The following is a 15,323-nucleotide window of genomic DNA, read 5'->3' as shown; positions in this document are numbered from 1 at the left end:
GAGGACCCTTCACAACCAAATAAAGACAACACTGGCTACTATACATCACTCCTTATTTATTGTAAATAAAGTCATGGAATCTATCACTTCTTCATCTGTATCCTGAATAGAGACTTAAACACTGATATTTCAACCTCAACATTCCTGGTATCTACCATTCATTTATCGGCAAACAGGTTTTCAGATGCTGGCAATTCTAATTAAAATTCAGCTTATCGAAGGTCTTGTTTGTGTGTACGCATTTTAGATATGTCATTCATATACATGTGTAATCCCATCACAGAAATAAGAACAGAAGCAATTGAACTAGGGTTATACAAATCACAAAAAACAACAATGGCACCAGGATAGCCTGAGGTAACGTGATAGTAGGCGAAAATTATCTTAGTGTACCCTAGTAACATCGAGCTTCAGCAGAAGTTCTAATAAATAGAAATGTGTTCTAAAGAAACAGTTCTACGTTTTGTGCAGGAGAAAATAAGAAATACTGATAAATATTGAACTCAGTCGGCAATTCTTCAAGTTCAGACAAGATAACGCAAACACTGAAGACTGTAATCAAGAAAACGAAGGAAAAGGATAACCACTGCCATTCATTCAGTCTACTATTTAATAATAATTTAGATTACCACTTATTTGGGTTAGCAGACAAGGAGTTTTTTTATAAGAACAGGTACAAAAGATAAGGAAAAAAGCAAAAATAATATAGCTATATATCCAATGAAGCTCAGGTAAGAGATAACCAATGGACGGGGCAAAAGACGGCAGTTTCACTAAATTGTGTTAAATCAGAAACTAAGAAAATTATATGAAAAAGAATGGGAAAATGGTTCGTGTATATATTTCAATAATGTGCAAAATATAATGTAATACTTTTGTGAATAAAAAAAGTAAATATTTTTTTTATTAATAGATAAATAAAAATAACAAGTCTGTTTTTGGCAAAATGATATAGTCGGTGACGATGATTTGGTAACAGTTAATGAGAACCTGATTGGCTGAGAAAATGGTGACGTCACGGCAACGGGGACAACTAATTGGCCGAGTGCTGACGTCACGGCAACGGAGACGACTGATTGGCCGACAATGCTGACGTCACGGCAACGGAGACAATTGATTGGCCGCGAGCGAAGCAAGTTCGCGCTAAGGTCCTAGCCCCCCAAAGGGCAGGCAGCGAAGCGCCCGCTCGCTAAGCGAGCAGCGCCGCAGGCCAAGCGTCCATGGCGAAGCTGGTGCTTGTGCTTTATGAAATATTAGATAAAGATATATATAATTAGACGATTGAAAATACAGTTTATAGTGAGGGAAGGGAACACAATGGTTGAGGAATCATGAAACAATTGAAGAAAACATGAATATGGATTACATGGACTTGGGAGAAGGCAAGGCTGAAGTAAGAAATATGAAAACTTCAGGAAATACATTAGTAGAAAAGCCGTAGTGGCAGAATATGTCTCCAATATGTCAAGAACATATTGCGAGGTCGAATATCAAGATATATTGTTAGACATGAATTATTAACAGAAAAGTGAAAAAGTTAATTCATAGTCAAGGTGGCCAACTTTAATTGTAAATAGGTGAAATGTAGGGAATGAGAAACAAATAGAAGCGAATATTTATGAAGAAATACACCGTCACATAAAGCAGTAAAGAATGTAATGACCCAACGGAACAAAAGCATAACAAGGTTTAGAGAAGAAGACGCACCACAAAGACTGGGTTGCCTTTTAACGAGAGAACCCAATATTACTGAGTATGAAATACCTCTTTCCAATTAGAAGGAGTGACGACATGAGCTTAGAATTGAAAATTAAAGTAGGGAATGTACAAGTAATAGATGAGTCATATAGACAAAACAGGTACAATTTTTGATCAGGTTGTTAGACTAGGAGAAAGAGACCAGTCGCCTGCTGTCAGCTCTCATAATGCAAAATGATGAATGAGATAGTCTAAGTTGATGGAGAAAAAATCGGGACTGACTCAGACACTAAGTGGAGGTGGGAATGTTGGTGGGTTTTGAACATGATGGGTGGGTGGGTGATTCCTCGTGACTGTTATCTTGCAGGATTACCACGTGGAGGCACAAGTTGTTGGTCCCTGTAAGTTAGATTCATGAGAAGCGTTGTAAAAGTCAGGATTTCAGGATAAAGGGAAGTCACTAGTAGGGTCCCACAGGGCTCAGTATTGACACCCGTACTCTTATTGATGTATGTTAACGACGTAATGAATGGATTAAGTATCTATACTCATATGTTTCTAGACGATACTAAGAGTATGAAAGGAGTAAGAGATGGGGAAAATAGAAAATTGTTGTAGAAAGATATAGTCAATATCTATCATTGGAACTATGGGTAGAAGCAAATGTTCATGCATAAAGATAAAGAATATTATTTTCAAACGTAGAAGTAAAATTGCACTATACGAACAAAGAAATTAAAAAAGTTTGATCCACCCTAGACTGAAGTATGCATCAGTGATGTGGTTTTCTATACAATAAAAAAGAAACATAAGATAATCACGAGAATATAAAGAAAAGAAGATCAAGTGGTCACCAGACTAGTTGACAGATCATGCGAAGAAACACTATGTAAGCTAATCCAGCCCACAATACGGAAAAAGTGGGATGAACGTGACATGATTGTTTCCATCAGAACAGAAAAAGGAATGAGCAACATTGGAGATCTCCCAGTATGAAACGCAAGAGCAAGAGACGATGGAAAAAAAATTGAACAAACTTGTTCTTTGAGGAATATCAAGAAAGAAAGACTTTCTTGCACTCAGGAGCATTAATGTGATGAGTAGTCTGAATGATGATATTGTCCAGTCAGACAAGATAATTCACCTAAAAGAATGAGAATTTTGAGGCACAGAGACGTGATCACTCACGAGTAAGCCGTACCCTTTATGTCACAATTAAGTCAAATAACACATATGCACAAACGCTCGTCCATGTCTATATGCTAAATCAATTCGCGCGCGTGATTGTATCCGTGCTTCTGGTATTGCATCGACCTATGTCCTCCGTTTAAATTAGAACAGTTCCTCTAAGAGTGGAACGTGAGTTAGAGGGTTCTGGGCTTCCGACGTTCTTGACGGAGGGTGGTGAGGGGAACTTTTTCCGCCTGCCCCGCCCTTGCCACTGACGTCACAGCGGGAAGTGGGAGTATATAAAGGCTCGTGGGGGGCCTCTCAATACCGCATACTCATCACGATGTCTCTCAAGGTAGGTCGTCACTACTGCATTGGAAGTCAAATGTGCGGATGTATGAGAATAAGTTTGGCAAGAATTAATCCTGAAACTGTTTGGAAATTATATGTATATATATATATATATATATATATATATTATCGACTACCTCATTGAGTTTAGACATAATATCACTGGTGTTATTTTCCGCTGGAAAAATGAGTAGGCAGTCATCCACGTATCGAAACCAATGTGCATCTTTAGGGATAATTTTGAGATAATGGTCTCTTTCTAGGTTCCGTTCATTTAGATTCAAAGACCAGGAATATCACCTTTTGGACGGCCTCCCTATGGGGTCACCATTAAGTGCAGTGGCTGCATCTCTATACTTAGAGATGCTAGAAAGAGACCATTATCTCAAAATTATCCCTAAAGATGCACATTGGTTTCGATACGTGGATGACTGCCCACTCATTTTTCCAGCGGAAAATAACACCAGTGATATATATATATATATATATATATATATATATATATATATATATATATATATATATATATATATATATAATATATATATATACATGTATATATATACATATATATATATATATATATATATATATATTATTTGGATGATGGAGAACATAAACACAGGGGAAGGCTCGGAACCCTAAACACTAACGTTTCGTTCGCGTAGAACTTCTTCAGTTTATGTTCTGTGTTTATGTTCTCCATCATCGAAATAATTTGTCTAAAATACTTATCAATATATATATATATATATATATACATATATATATATATATGTATATATATATGTATATATATTTGGTGTTGTGTCTAGTGCTGTAAACGTATGTCTTAGAACTGATGGATTGTTACAGCTTAGTCATTACGGATTTCAAAAACGTTAACACTGGACTTTTGTTTCAATGTTTCAGTTTGCAGTCGCCTTTGCTCTCGTGGCCATCGCCCTGGCGAGGCCCGACAACCCTCCCACGTACTCGTACTCTCCCCCAAGCCACGATGACTCCCGCGAATCCTTGGATATCTTCGAGACCCCCAAGTACGAGTTCACCCACGCCGTCAAGGACGAAGAGTCCTACAACGACTTCGGTCACCAGGAGGCCCGCGACGACGAGCACACCCAGGGATCCTACTACGTGCAACTCCCTGACGGACGCCTGCAGAAGGTGACCTACTACGTCGACGGAGACTCCGGTTTCGTCGCTGAGGTCAGCTACGAGGGTGAGGCCCGCTATCCCGAGCCCGACTCGAGTGAGGAGCGCACCGTCTACGCACCTCCTCCCCCAAGGAACCTCTACGGAGCACCCAACTAAGAAGACCTTCAAGATATGCTATCTGACAGAATGAATCCCCGTAAACTATTTCCTATTTATTGCAAATAGAAACACAAATCATCAGGTTTGTTTCATTTCTTTCAATTTGTACTTGCAGCTCGAGTGGCAAAAAACATGAAAATGTGATAAACGAATATTCCCAAATTAACTATATTACGAAGTATGGAGGAAAGAGCTTGCTAGCTGAAAATTATGATAGAAGGGTAAAATCCCTAACTTCACTTCATAGAGAGAAGACAGGTAAATACACATCACTACAGTGAAGACAAATGACAAAAGGTTCAATGTGAAAAAATGCCGGAACTATAGACCAATCTTAACGACTATTACTTGTGCTCTGTATATTCCAGTAATGTGACACTCGTTAATGTCAACGTAAAATATTACTAATCAAAGAATATTTTGAACTTAAACGGTGAATACATTTAGAAGATGCCTCATATAGAAAAAATCGTATGAAAAGCTTGAGACAAGGTTACATCTTTGAAGACTAAGTTCTGATTCATGACAGATGAATTTGATCAGAATAGGGTCTTGTGCTGAGGAGGTTAAGGGGTTGACAAATACATTAAGGCAGTCGTTTTCAACCTAGGGTTTGTGACACGTGGAAGGCCATAGTGTTTCAAAAGTGGGTTCACAAAAAGGAAACTAGTGGTTATTAGTGGATGCACAACGATTAATTTTAGTGAACAAGTGGTCTCAAGCAGGTTAACAAAACAGTAGTACATAAATATAGGATACGTGATAAAGCACGTTGAGAACCACATTAAGATGTCCCTGAAACGTGGTGTAATGTTACTGTGATTCCCCTTCGCGACATAACAGATCAGGTAAACCCATCTTCCTCTGTGGTTTCCCATGAAATTTAGATATTTCTTAAGATACAAACAGAATGTAGGGGAATCAGTTAGTCTTTCGTAATCATTTTTTCTTTGGTTTATTATGAGATTTATGTTATCTCTTCCTAAGATATTTACTTTCATTCAGATCGACTAAACTTTTGGGGGAAAGCCTGTAAAAATTTAGAGGCGGACATTACATTGCAGACCATTTCCACAGAATATCAAAATGATTTGCGAAAATTCTAACTCCGTAAACCACTTCAATAGGTATAATTGTCAATGTCTCAAGTTCACAGTGCACCAATGTCGGTTAGTCTATGTGCAACACCGTGTGACCAGCAGGTCAGTCTGTCGTAGATATGGCTTGAGTATGTATCAGCTACTTCAGCGACACAATTGAAGGCGTAATGGTCGCACAAGTTCAAGTAATTACGCGAAGGTTAGACAGGAAAGTGGTGGAGAGCAAAAACATCATTGTAAACCGTTCCTGGCCTTGGTACCAATTTAAGCTTCGAGACAATTCTCCTCCATTTTACCTGGAGGGTAAGTAGTGCAATAATCACTTAATCGATTAGTCCTCAACCTTTTGGGGAAGGAGCTGGAATGCTCGAAGTGAAGTGAACGAAAGGAATTCTTTTTACTTACGGGAATGTAAGATAATTCTAACTAACCGTGCCAGTCACATCAAACCTTGTCCGGCAACAATTTCATGCAACTTAATAGTAAAGTTCTCTACCAAATACAAAGATCCTGTGTCATATTCAACTTCCGTCAGATCATATGTCATATTCAACGATTTTAACTTAAAGAGAGGAGCCTACGCCAGGAGTCTCATAGCTGCGGCCGAAGACGTCACCTTTGCCCTATAGGCTTGGACTGTTGGAGTTAAATTCTCAGAAAATCTGTGACCTAGAGTTTGACCTTTGGAACTCATTCAAGGTCAAGGGTCTTCATACCAAGTGAAAGTCCATATACGAATTACTGCAGACGCTCCTCTACTTACGAACATTCGATTGACGAACTTTCAGTCGTACGAACGAACCGTCAAACCAACTTTACCAGTTTCAAAGGTAAGGAATCCAACATTAAAGTATTAGTATTACTAGTTATTCTTGTTTTATGTATCATTAGTAATGTGTTTTAGGATAAGAAAACATGTATTGACATTGTATCGTACTTATGCACGTAAATTTGAGTACCTTTGAAATAATGTTAGATAACGACTTACGAACATTTCGAGCTACGAACGGCGTTTGGAAGTGTCTGTATATGACAATATGAGTAAATACCTTCCTATCTGCAACTGTTTTCAGGTGAAGACCTTTTCAATATCTGTAACCTTGATTTTCACGCGTCAATTTCAATCATGGTCAAATTATGTATTTTTCACTGATATGGTGTATAGAATTACAACTGAGAAATAATTATAATTTGGCTCTTAGTTTGAAGTATACATGACAACATTTTAGAATCTTTTGAGTGACCTAAGGGTCGAAGTGTCAATTAGGGTCGAATTATGTATTTTTCACTCATCCCATGTATGGGATTGATTCGATTTAACGTCGCGAACTACCCTTATCAGGAGGCTAGAACGATACACCTTATAGAGGACTTTGCAGTGTGGAATTTAATCAACCATGCCTTTGGTCCAACTCGCTAGCGGCAATGCTCAAACTACCGTCACCTCGACCTCCGCCGCAAGTAGTGACGCTCTAACACCTCGATCAGCCAGCATCCATATTTAGGATTACAATTGAGAAAAGAGAAGAAGACAAATCATTTCGGATTTACTTTAAAGTAGATACAACTATACCATTTTTTAGAAAAATAAATCAATCATATTCTAGTTACCTTGGTCATCACTTTAACAAAATTTGATGCTAACGTTTTGCTGTCATATTACTAACAGAGAAACAATCGGCGAAACAAAGAATTTTAACCAAAAACAACATAACAACAACTCGGTATCCATCCAGGGGGTGTAATTATTACCTCATTCCTATTCTGACATGAGAACAGCGTGTAGTGAGAAAAACTGACACTGGAAAAAAAAATCTACCCAAATATGAGTATAATGTGTATCATAGTGGAAACTAGCTAAAAATGTTAATAATTATCCTCTTTTTTTCTGTTTCCAGTTTGTCAGTCTACATGAGGGGACGGAATGGAGTCGCCGATTTAATGAAGTGGGCTTGCTGTGGATGTGCTGTGTCTTGCGACACTACTTCTGACTCAGGGCAGTGGTCAAGATGCAGGGATGACCCGTCATCCAGGAGATGCCAAGATAAGAGGTAGGGAAGAAGGTAGAGGGGAGTGGAGTATGTTGGGGATGGAATAGGTGAGAGTGATTTATGCCTTTGTTTTTCTGGCTACCTCCCTTATAAGAGGGGAAAAGCCTTTGATATGTGTATGTATGTATGTATGTATGTAGTATGTCAGTATCTTAGTTTCTCGCAGAATTTAATTTTGATATTTCCTGTTTTTGTTTTAATTTTTACAAGGTATAGACCGAGATTTCTTTTCAATATACATTACTCTTTTTTAAAACTTTTACCAAATCTCCTTACTACTTTGATATCTTTGAAAGGGGTTTATTTTCATGTTACTATATGTTGCCTTGAGCTGACCCCATGAAATAACAAAAACATGCAGCTATTTACAATCCCAATAGTGACAACGGGAACACTTGATTCAGCTAATGAATATGGTTTCCTCGGACGAGCTTTGATTTAATGCATTTCACAGTTGTCTTTGATCTTGTCTCTTGCCCAAACAAGTGTCACCATAGGTGTCGAGTTTATTTCAGCTTTGTGCTTTATTTAGTCCCAACTGTAATGAGTTGTCATCTTTATAATAGTATTGCGCATATATTAAAATGATGTAACTAAAAAGTATACTTGACTTTCTTTTCAATTTACCCTAACCTAAGGACCCGTTTGCAAAGAAACGAATAGCAACTATGAGGGGCCAATGGTGGTGAGGTTCTTAAGCAAGGTACAGGTGATAGATTCCATGTCTTTATTTACAATAAATAAGGCATAATGTATAGGGGTCAGTGTTGTCAGTATTTCTCTATTCAGTGCCCTCTTAGACGGGTGTTCCGTAGAGGTTCCTTGGGGGAGGAGGGGCATAGGCGGTGTGTTCCTCGCTCGAGTCGGGCTCGGGGTAGCGGGCCTCTCCCTCGTAGCTGACCTCAGCGACGAAACCGGAGTCTCCGTCGACGTAGTAGGTCACCTTCTGCAGGCGCCCGTCGGGGAGCTGCACGTAGTAAGACCCCTGGGTGTGCTCGTCGTCGCGGGCCTCCTGGTGACCGAAGTCGTTGTAGGACTCCTCGTCCTTGACGGCGTGGGTGAACTCGTACTTGGGGGTCTCGAAGACCTCCGGGGAATCGTAGGAGTCTTGGCGACTCGGGGGAGCGTACGAGTAGGAGGGAGGGCTGTCTGGTCTCGCCAGAGCGATGGCCACGAGGGCGAAAGCGACTGCAAGCTGAAACGTTGAAATGACAGGTATATGTGAGCGTTTTTGAAACCCGTAAAAAACTAAGCTGTAAAGCACATCAGTTCTAAGACATCATACATTTATAGCACTAGACACAATACCATAAATGATAAAGATATCATATCCAAAATATTTCAAGATAAATTCTTTTACCAAACTTATTATCACAGTCGTGCACTTTTGACTTCCAACGCAGCAGTGACGACCTACCTTGAGAGACATTGTGATGTGTATACTGTATCGAGAGACCTTTCATAGGCCTTTATATACTCACAACTCCCCCCGTGACGTCACTGGCAAGGACGGGTAGGCGGAAATCTGTTTCCTTTACATTCCTTCAGCAAGAATGTCAAAGGCCCTGAACCATCTACCTCACTGTCCACTCTTAAAGGAACTGCTTGTAGTGTTCTACCATATGTGTTATTTGACCTAACTGTAACATAAAGGATATGACCTACTCATGAATGATCACGTCTCTATGCCTCATTTTTTTTTCTTTTAATTAATCTATGTTGTCTGACTGTGATATATCTTCATCCAGACTACTCGACACAATAATGCATGTTTAAGGAAAATGGTATTAATTGATATTCCTCAAACACCAAGTTTGTTTTACTTTCTTTTCATTGTCTTTTGTTTTTGTGTCCCCTATTAAGAGATCTCCAATTTTGCTCATTCCTCTCATTCTTCTGTAGCAAACAATCAAATCATCTTCATTCCTTTTTTTTTTTTTTTTTCAATGTGGGCTGGATCAGGTTATTTTGTGTTTCTTGGTTTGATTTGCCAGCTAGGCTCATGACCATTTGGGTTGCTTTTCTTTTTATTCTCGTGATTATTCTATGCTTCCTACTTCTTGTATAAAAACTACACCTCTGATGCATACTCCAGTCATGAGTGGGTCACACTTTTTTTTTAGTTGATGCCGCAAAATTTTACGCTTCAAAACAATATCCTCCGTTTTTGTTTTTTTTCTTTGTGCACTGGTTTATTTATTTATTTTTATTTATTTGTTTATTTTTCCCCGAGTTTCAATAATAAGTATTGAGTAGATATTTCTATAGAAATTTACTATTTTCTCCACATATTACTCCCTTCTTACTCTTAGTAGCGTCTAAAAACAGGTTAGTATAAATCCTTATTCTATTCGTTGTGTCAGCATATATCAAGAAGACCACAGGTACAAATACGAAGCCCTGTGGGACTTCACCTGTCACTTTACTTTATCCAGAAAGCCTGACCTTTACAACTGTCCTGATAAATCTGACTTTCAGGCACCAACGACAGGCGCCTCCACTCGGTGATCCTGCAAGATGTACATCGGAGAGAATCACCTCCCCGCCGCTTATAGTAAAAACCCGCTGACATTCTAACCTTCACTTAGTGTCTGAATTGGGCACAATTAACCCTCCATCATCTTCGACTCTATTCATTTCACCATTTTACATTACGAGAACTGACAACAGGAGAATGGTCTTTTCACCCCACTCTAAGAATTCTATAATTTCTGTAAAGCCTTCTTACCAAAAGCTGGGCCTGTTTTGTCTATATGAATCATCTATTAGTTCTACATTCCCTACATTGATTCTAAATTCTAAGTCTACGTCATTACTCTTTCCTATATCAAACAGGTATTTCACATTCAATAAGATTGAGTTCCTTAGTTAAAAGGAAACCCAATCTTTGTAGGTGTGTTATTATCTCTAAACCTTATCATTCCTTTGTCCCGTTGGGTCAATACATTCTTTATTGCATTATTGGAGAGTATATTCCTCCATATGATATTTATTTTAACTTAGTTCCCAATCCCTCTAATTCATATTTTTACAATTAAAGTCACCCACCTTATTAAGAATTAATTTTTTTCATTTTTCTGTTGATTAGCCACGTCTAAAAATATATCTTTGTATTCTATTTTGCTATGTGCGCTTGTCATATTGAACACATACGCTACCACAAGGTCATTTTTACACATATATATCCTGATAATTTCACATCTATTACTTTACCCTTGCCTTCTTCCAGTTCCACATATTTAATGCTTTCTTCACTTGTGTCATAAATCCTCCTATTTCATCACCTTTCCTCACTATAAAATGTTTTATCAATCTTCTATATACCTTTCTTTAGCAATGACTTTACAAAGTATAGTAAAGGTAGTTACTTTTTCCTTTAAAAAAACTATTGCATTAAAATCTGATCACTTTTATGCATCTACATTAATCACTTCCACTCCCTCCTTTCCCAGACCTTTTTCGTGTAATTTTGTTTTTTACCTATCACGATTCGGTTAATCTTCGTCTTTTGTCACATCCTGTGGGACATTACCTGAGCTTTACCTGAGCTTCATTGACTATTTTATTTTTGTTCTTTCATCCTGTGATGTAGCTCTTCTTATCCAAAAAGTAACTTTTCCTTCTCTGCTAAACCAAATAGGCGGTAATCTAAATTACTATCAAAATTATAGACGGAATGAATGGCAGTGGTAACCCTCTTCCTTTGTTTTCTTGATTACAACCTTAAGCGTTTGTGCTATCTTGCCTGAACTTGAAGTATTGCATACACTCTAAGTTCAATATCAGTATTTTCCTTTTCCTCCTGTTCAAGATGCAGAACTGATTTCTTTAGGACACATTTCTATTCTTTAAAACTTCTACTAAAGGGGAGAGAGTGGGGAATTATCAGATCATTGCCTGGTGGAAGGTAAATTGAGAGTGGAGAATAGGTGGAGAAAGAGGAAAAGGGCCAAAGGTAGGGAGATACTTGGAGTGAACTGCTTAAATGAGGAAAAAAAGGAGAATGAGTATAAGAAGAAGTTGAGAGAGGAGTGGGAGAGAGTAAAGGATAGAGTAGAACTAGGAGTGGAGGAGGAATGGGGATGGTTCAAGGAGGGAGTCATAAGGTGTGCAAAGATGGTGTGTGGAACAAGGAGGGCAGGAGGAAATAGAAAGAAGGGTAGTGAGTGGTGGGATGAGGAAGCAAAGATAGGTGTAGAAGAGAAGAAGCAGGCATTCATAGATTGGCTACAAATTAGGACGAGGGAATCGTATGAGAGGTACAAGTAAAGAGAAAGGAAGTTAAGCATAAGATAAAGGAAACAAAGAGGAGAGCAGGTGTGAAATGGGGAAAGAATATGACAGAAAATTTTGAAAGTAATACAAAGATGTTTTGGAAGGAAGTTAAAAGAGAAAGAGGAGGCGAATCAAGTAGAGAAGAAAAGGTAAAAGGTGCAGATGGAGAGATGATAATGGAAGAGAAGGCAGTGAGAGGAAGGTGGGCAGAGTATTTTAGGGAGTTGCTAAATGTGAAGGAGGATAGGGAGGGAAAGGTAGTTGCAGTGGGAAGCGTTAAGAAAATGAGAGTGATGAGTGAGGAAAATGGAGGAGAAATAGGGAAAGATGAAGTGAAAGCAACTGTTAAGATGATGAGAGCAGGTAAGGCACCTGGGTTGGATGGATGCCATGCAGAATGTCTGAAGAAAGGAGGTACAGTTATGGTGGACTGGACGGTGAGGTTATTTAATGTTTGTTTAAGAGAGAGTAGAGTGCCAGAGGACTGGAGGAGTGCCTGTATAATTCCGCTTTACAAAGGAAAGGGGGACAAGTGTGAGTGTAGTAGTTTCAGAGGGATCAGCCTGTTGAGTGTAGTTGGGAAGGCTTATTGGAGGGTCTTGATTGAGAGGATTAGGAGAGGAACAGAGGGAGTAATTGGTGAGGAACAGTGTGGTTTTAGGACAGGTAGGGGATGTGTAGATCAGATTTTTGTGGTAAGACAGATATGTGAGAAAGCTATAGGAAAAGGTAGGGATGTTTTTTGGGGCATTTATGGATCTGGAAAAGGCTTACGACAGGGTAGACAGGAAGGCACTGTGGGAGGTACTACAGATGTATGGGATAGGAGGAAAGTTGTTAAGAGTAGTCAAGAGTTTTTAGGAGAGTATTAGAGCTTGTGTTAGGGTTAGAAATGGAGAGAGTGAATGGTTTGAGGTAAAGGTGGGACTTCGTCAGGGGTGTGTTATGTCGCCCTGGCTGTTCAATCTTTACATGGATGGGGTGGTGCGAGAGGTGAATGCAAGGGTAGTGGGTCAGGAGTTGGAGATGATTAAAGAAAATGGAGAAAAGTAGGAGGTGAGCCAGTTGTTTTTTGCTGACGACACTGCGCTTGTAGCAGGATCAGAGGAGGGATTGAGGAAGTTAGTGACAGAGTTTGAGAAGGTGTGTGAAAGAAAGAAGCTGAAGATAAATGTGGGTATAAGTAAGGTGATGAGATGTGCAAGGGGAGAGAGTGACAGTAGGCTGGAAGTGAGCATTAAGGGTGAGAAACTGGAGGAGGTGGAGAGTTTCAGATACTTGGGTGCGAATGTGACAGGAGAGGGAGGAGTGGGGGTGGAGGTAGAATGTAGATTGAGAGAAGCGAGTAAATGCCTTGGTGGATTAAAAAGTGTAATGAGAAATAGACATCTGGGAATGGATGCTAAGAGGAGGTTATATGAAGAAGTGATTGTGCCAACAGCAATGTACGGGGCAGAAACATGGAAGATGAGAAAGGAAGAGAGAAGGAGTTTGAATGTCTTTGAGATGAAATGTCTGAGAAATACAATAGGGGTTACTAGGCTAGATAGAGTGAGAAATGAGGAGGTGAGGAGAACAAGGGTGGAAAGGGAGCTGGGAGATAGGGTTGATGAAAGAGTATTAGGATGGTTTGGACACATGGAAAGAATGAGTGAAGAAAGATTAGTAAAAGAAGTGTGGAAGGTGGAGGTGGAAGGAGTGAATATGAGGGGGCATCCTAGGATGAGATGGATGGATGGGGTGAAAGGGGCTTTACAAAAGAGAGGAATGTCTGTAGAGGAAGGACGGGAGAGGACAGAAGATAGGAGTGAGTGGAGAAGGGTTGTGTATAGATGAGGCTGTGATGCATGAGGGGGAGTGGGTGGGGGATGGAGGGGTGAGGAAGTATGTATGAGAAAAATTTGACGCAGCCCGAAGGGATTTCTCCCTGTCTTCTACTTTTCTGCATGAGGGGACAGAGAGGGGGGGGGGTCGCCGAATTTATGAAGCGGCCTTGCTGTGGATGTGCTGAACTATCACGTTACCTCAATCTGTCCTGGTGCCATTGTTATTCCGTCTTTGTGATTTGTAAAATCCTGTTTCAATTGCTTCTATTATTTTTATGTGACGGTGATACACATTTATATGAATAGTATGATTAAAAAAGTACAATATAAACAAGTCTTCCGGTAAGATTAATGTTTATCAAAGTTGTCAGCATTTAAGAGCCTGTTGCCAATAAAATTAATAATAGATACCAGAGGTAATGTTGCTGTGCTTCTTGATCAGGATACAGATGAAAGAATGATGAATTCCATGTTTTTATTTACAATAAATAAGTGGTCATATTTGGGGGCTGGTATTGTCAGAGTTCTTTTTTTTTTTCGAGGGACTTTTTAGTTGGGTGCTCCGTAGAGGTTCCTGGGGGGAGGAGGGGCGTAGACGGTGCGTTCCTCGCTCGAGTCGGGCTCGGGGTAGCGGGCCTCACCCTCGTAGCTGACCTCGGCAATGAAGCCAGAGTCTCCGTCCACGTAGTAGGTCACCTTCTGCAGGCGACCGTCGGGGAGCTGCACGAAGTAGGAGCCCTGGGTGTTCTCGTCATCTCGAGCCTCCTGGTGGCCGAAGTCGTTGGCGGTTTCTTCATCCTTGACGGCGTGGGTGAACTCGTATTTGGGAGTCTCGAAGATGTCCAGGGACTCGTGGGAGTCCTCCTGGCTCGGGGGAGAGTACGAGTAGGTGGGAAGGTTGTCGGGCCTCGCCAGGGCGACGGCGACGAGGGCGAAAACGACTGCAAGCTGAAACGTTAAAATGACAGGGACATGTGAACGTTTTTCAAACCCGTAAAAATTAAAGCACATCAACTGTAATACTTCATAAGTTTACAGCACTAGACACAACACCATAAATGAAAAAAAGAAAAATATATCATCTCCAAACTGATTGAGGATTAATTTTTGCCAATTTTGTTATCACAGACGGGCAAATTTGACATCCACGGCAGCAGTCTACCTTGAGAGACATCGTGATGAGTATGCGGTGTTGAGAGGCCTCCCACGAGCCTTTATATACTCCCAGTTCCCGCCGTGACGTCATTGGCAAGGGCGAGGGGGCAGACGGGAAAAGTTCCCCTCACCACCCTCCGTCAAGAATGACGAAAGACCAGAACTATTTACTTCACTGTCCACTGTCAAGGAGCTGTTCTAATTTGAACGTAGGCTATATGTAAATAAAAAAAAATGCACAGCTACATTTGCGTGTACGAAACAATACACAAATGATCTCATACAGTCAAGGGTATAAGTGAGAGCACGTTCTCATGAACATCCTCAGGGCAGGATGACAAAGAAAAAGGCTAATTACGTCACTGGGCACTCTAAACTTAAAA

General features: G+C 40.0%; 2 protein-coding genes across 2 annotated transcripts in view; both read right to left on the bottom strand.

Annotated features, from left to right (window-relative positions):
* Window positions 1-8,453: 8,453 nt before the first annotated feature.
* Window positions 8,454-9,113, bottom strand: LOC143037119 (uncharacterized). Its single transcript, XM_076205234.1, has 2 exons — window positions 9,102-9,113; window positions 8,454-8,879 (listed from the first exon to the last, which is right to left on the bottom strand). Exons 1-2 carry the CDS (start codon window positions 9,111-9,113, stop codon window positions 8,481-8,483), a joined length of 411 nt encoding a protein of 136 aa, XP_076061349.1. The 3' UTR covers window positions 8,454-8,480.
* Window positions 9,114-14,334: 5,221 nt separating this feature from the next.
* LOC143037118 (uncharacterized) overlaps window positions 14,335-15,323 on the bottom strand; it is a 9,304-nt gene continuing 8,315 nt past the window's right edge. Inside the window, exon 4 of the mRNA XM_076205233.1 lies at window positions 14,335-14,733. Within this exon, the coding sequence (XP_076061348.1) occupies window positions 14,335-14,733 (399 nt within the window). The remainder of the gene's footprint in view (window positions 14,734-15,323) is intronic.

This window comes from Oratosquilla oratoria, chromosome 21 (assembly GCF_046742065.1).
Source record: "Oratosquilla oratoria isolate Oo_2021 chromosome 21, ASM4674206v1, whole genome shotgun sequence".
Classification (NCBI taxonomy): domain Eukaryota; kingdom Metazoa; phylum Arthropoda; class Malacostraca; order Stomatopoda; family Squillidae; genus Oratosquilla; species Oratosquilla oratoria.
Note: the sequence above shows the minus strand (reverse complement) of the source record. Positions and strands in the feature narration are given on the sequence as shown.